Source organism: Austrofundulus limnaeus, unplaced genomic scaffold (assembly GCF_001266775.1).
Source record: "Austrofundulus limnaeus strain Quisiro unplaced genomic scaffold, Austrofundulus_limnaeus-1.0 Scaffold1, whole genome shotgun sequence".
Lineage (NCBI taxonomy): Eukaryota > Metazoa > Chordata > Actinopteri > Cyprinodontiformes > Rivulidae > Austrofundulus > Austrofundulus limnaeus.
In genome coordinates, this window is record NW_013952403.1 from 7,030,927 (window position 1) to 7,034,985 (window position 4,059).

Consider the following 4,059-nt stretch of genomic DNA (forward strand, 5'->3'; position numbering starts at 1 on the left):
ATCCTGAACAGGTTGTTTCCTTTGGGCTCAGACAGGTGATAAGAAAGCAGCGCATTGTATCCAGAATCTGCGTCCACAGCCCTGATTTTTGTCACAAAAAATCCCGCCTCAGCAGAATAGGGGATGGTCTCACTGTTAACAGAACCGAGCTCAGAATAAGGAGCCAGAATAGTGGGACTGTTGTCATTCTCATCCAGGATTAAAACATTTACAGTCACGTTGCTGCTGAGCGGAGGAACACCAGAGTCTGTGGCCTGAACTTTAAACTGAAATGTTTTTAACTCTTCATAGTTAAAAGACTGCAGACTCATTATGTCTCCTGTCTCTGAGTTAATATTAAACATATATGAAGATGTTTTCTCCTTGTTAGTTTGTGAAAATGAATATCTCACCTTGCTGTTCTGGCCGCTATCAGCGTCAGTTGCAGTCACCGTTTTAATGACAGCTCCCACTGCGCTGTTTTCTTTCACGTATACACTAATCTCTGTCTCTGAAAACTTTGGCGGGTTATCATTTACATCTGACACATTTATTGAAACTATGCTTGTGCTCGAAAGTGTCGGGCTCCCTTTATCACTAGCAACTATAGACACGTTATAATCAGAGACACTTTCCCTGTCGAGAGGCCCGTTAACTAAAAGCGAATAATAATTTTTGTAATTTCTTTCCAGTTGAAAAGGAACCTGATTAGTAATTTGAACAGTCACCTCACCGTTTTTCCCACCATCTTTATCCAGCACCGATACGAGCGCCACCGCGGTCCCTGCGGCTGCATCCTCTCCTATTGTGCGATGCAGTGACGTCACCGTAACGTCAGGTGCATTGTCATTTAGGTCTAGGACTTCCACCAGCACCTTACTGTGCGCAGACATAGGAGGCTGGCCTTTGTCACTGGCCTCTACACGTATCTCAAAAGCCCGCCTGTCTTCAAAATCGATACTCCCTTTAACAGTAATGACACCTGTCTCGGGTTCAATTTCAAAAATATCCAGCACGTGATCTTGATCTTTGCTTCTTAAGGAATAAACAAGCTCACTATTTACGCCCTCGTCTGCGTCTGTGGCGCGCACAGTGATCACTGTTGTGCCAAGCTGTGCGTTTTCTGTGATTTTTGTCTTATAAAGAGATTCACTGAATATTGGAATATTATCATTATTATCTAAGACATTAATCTGAAGCTGTGAGGTCCCTGACTTTGGAGGAGTACCTCCATCCACAGCTACCAGCGTCATGGTGATCACAGGCTGCTTTTCTCGGTCTAATGCTTTCTGCAGCACGAGCTCAGCAGACATGCTGTCACCCGCTTTGTTCACGGCTAAAGAAAAATGCTCGTTCTGGCTTAATTTGTAAGTAGCGACCCCGTTTCTCCCCATATCTGCATCGGCTGCTTCAGACAAAGCAAATTTCACCCCGGGCAAAGTGCTCTCTGCGATGCACAGGCTTTGCTGTTTGGTGGAAAACAGCGGGGCGTTGTCGTTCACGTCTAAAACCTCCACGTCTATGCGATACAGTTTCAAAGGGCTGTTTATCACCGCTTCTACGTTCAGTGAGCATTTCGCTTCATGCGAACAGAGCTCCTCTCTGTCTATCCGCTCGCTGACTAAGAGAACGCCGCTCTTCAGATTTACCTCCAAGTATTTTTTCTTTGATCCCGCAACCAGCTGAAACATGCGGGATTCCAACTCATGTACGCTCAGATTTAGGTCCTTTGCAATGTTTCCTACCGCAGTCCCCGGGTTTGCCTCCTCTGAGACGGTGTAGGAGAGCTGTCCAGCCACCGTCTGCCAACAGCAGTCCAACAAAAGAAGGCACAAATATATTCCAAAATTGCTCCATCTCTGATCCAAATACATTTCTATTTTAAGCGAAAAAAGAAGAAAATATTTCCAATCCAGTGTAGAAGATTTAAGCAGGATACAAATAAATAAAATTAAATTAATGAATGTTCAGTGTTGGATGTCCTGTCCTCCTTGTATTTGTAACAAAGACTGAGATGTTCCTATGGCTTGAAAACAGGAGGGGCCTCGTTATAATAATAAAAAAAAGCAGGGCTGGATTTGGTGGATCAACAGCTACGCCAGGTGGTGAAAGATTCAATCTGCAGACCGCAGTGATTATTATTTAGTCTCATAAGAAAAACAAGATTTGTTAAGAAAAAAGGTGGTGTGAACCCAAAACGCAAGGCAGACAAGGTGGTTTGAAGGTGAAATAAAACAAAAAGTGGTTTATTAAATAAAAGAACAAGCTGACAAGGCAGCAAAATAAAATAAAATAAAATAAAATAAAATAAATTAAATTAAATTAAATTAAATTAAATTAAATTAAATTAAATTACATAATGATGATGAAAAACACGAGCAACAACAAGGCATGAGGCAAGATAGGGCATAAGGCTATGATCCACTGGGTCAATGAAAACAAGAGGCCTGTTGAATACAACTGAGGATGATTGAGGAGTGAAAGCAACTGGGTGATTACAGACCATGGACAGGTGTGAGTGGCAGGCTGGAAAAAAATCCCACTAAGAAGCTACTGAGGCTAACATGACATAGAAAACAGAAAAAAAAACAAGAAATGAGGAAATAAGACACAAGATGAACTACGAAACCGAAACATTATAACAAAAAGAACCATAAAACAAAAATCATGACAGCATTCATATACTTTTGAAGAATCTAGAATAAGCATCTGCAAACTTAACAATCAACAGAGCCATTTATTCTCCTGCTAATAAAATGTGTTTAGAGCCGCAGATGTGCTACAACTGTGATAATCTACTTGAGTTTGTTGACAGGAGGATTTCTGGGCAAGTGGGGTCGACATGATTAAACTGATCATATAGTGAATAAAATGTATTGTTAAGTTTACACTTTAGGACAAATAAAATATCTTATATAAACAAGAAAAAATGTTTATACCAAATTTAATAAAAGTCAAAACACTGCATTGTACAGGGATATGTACCTATGTACCTATGTACCCCCCTCCCACCCCAGGTTTTCATTGTCATCTAATCAACTTACTATATTTCTTCTGAGAAACCGGCCCTACAGGTAAAAAAAATAAAATAAAATAAAATAATAAAACATTGTTGTGATTATAAACGACAAACAAAGCATGTTTTGGTCAAAGACTCTAAGAGCCGTGGGACAAAGAGCTGCATGTGTCTTCAGAACAACATGCCGCAGACCCCTGATCTAGAACATTTTTTTTTCTTCATTTTTTTTGAGCAATGTACAGTATCATGTTGAGTTAAAACAATATTTACTTGGAGCTAAAATTTGAGTATTTGCATTTTTCTAATCCAAATACTCCTAATTAAATGGCACAATTGGTTAAAATATGTTTGAACTGCGACATAATGAACACAATGTTATGCCATACTTTCACTTTTATCTTATTCATTTCTCCATTTGCCTCCATTCGCTCCCTTGGTGTTTTACTATGACCAAAACAACAAAAGGAAAACATTTCAAACCATATATCCTTCTCAATGTCCTTTCGTCAGAAGCACACGCAGAGAAACAAATCTGTGAGTGTGTTTTATTTGGAGATATTTCACTGTCCCTGTGCATCTCCACAGAGACAMAATTTATGCGCTTATGGAGATTTCTCACTGTGTAATCCCGGGATTAGGCACCAGATTCAGAAACTCATGTCCTATTTTCATTCAGAAGGAAACATGATTTGATTTGAAAAAAAAAAAAAACAACATAAAATAAAATAATAATAATCGTCCCCCAGTGGCAATAATCTGTTAAACCTCAGTTTTTAATAACAATAATGTGTCTCAATGAGTGACCTATGCACTCAATTTTATAATGAGACAACGGTCTGTGCCATGCCTGTTAAATACACACAGTCTTTATTTATGTCTGTATGAACACACACAGACAAAAACATGGACACCACCTGGTCCACCATACCTCGACAGCTCAGGGGAAAAATATAGGTCACAGATTTATTCCATCAGCATTTCAGGATTTCTGTCTGAATTATCCTTCTAATAAAATCAACACGGCATATGCAACCATTTAGATTAAGACTAGATTTCAAACT

The 4,059-nt window shown here is 39.4% G+C and overlaps 1 protein-coding gene across 1 annotated transcript; it reads right to left on the reverse strand.

Moving 5' to 3' along the window:
* Positions 1–1,044: 1,044 nt before the first annotated feature.
* LOC106516935 (protocadherin alpha-8) lies at positions 1,045–2,011 on the reverse strand (the record flags this gene model as incomplete). The annotated part of the gene is given in 1 exon segment (XM_014007555.1): positions 1,045–2,011. A coding segment is annotated over 1 exon segment (809 nt), but the record flags the coding sequence as incomplete, so codon positions are not given.
* Positions 2,012–4,059: the final 2,048 nt, after the last annotated feature.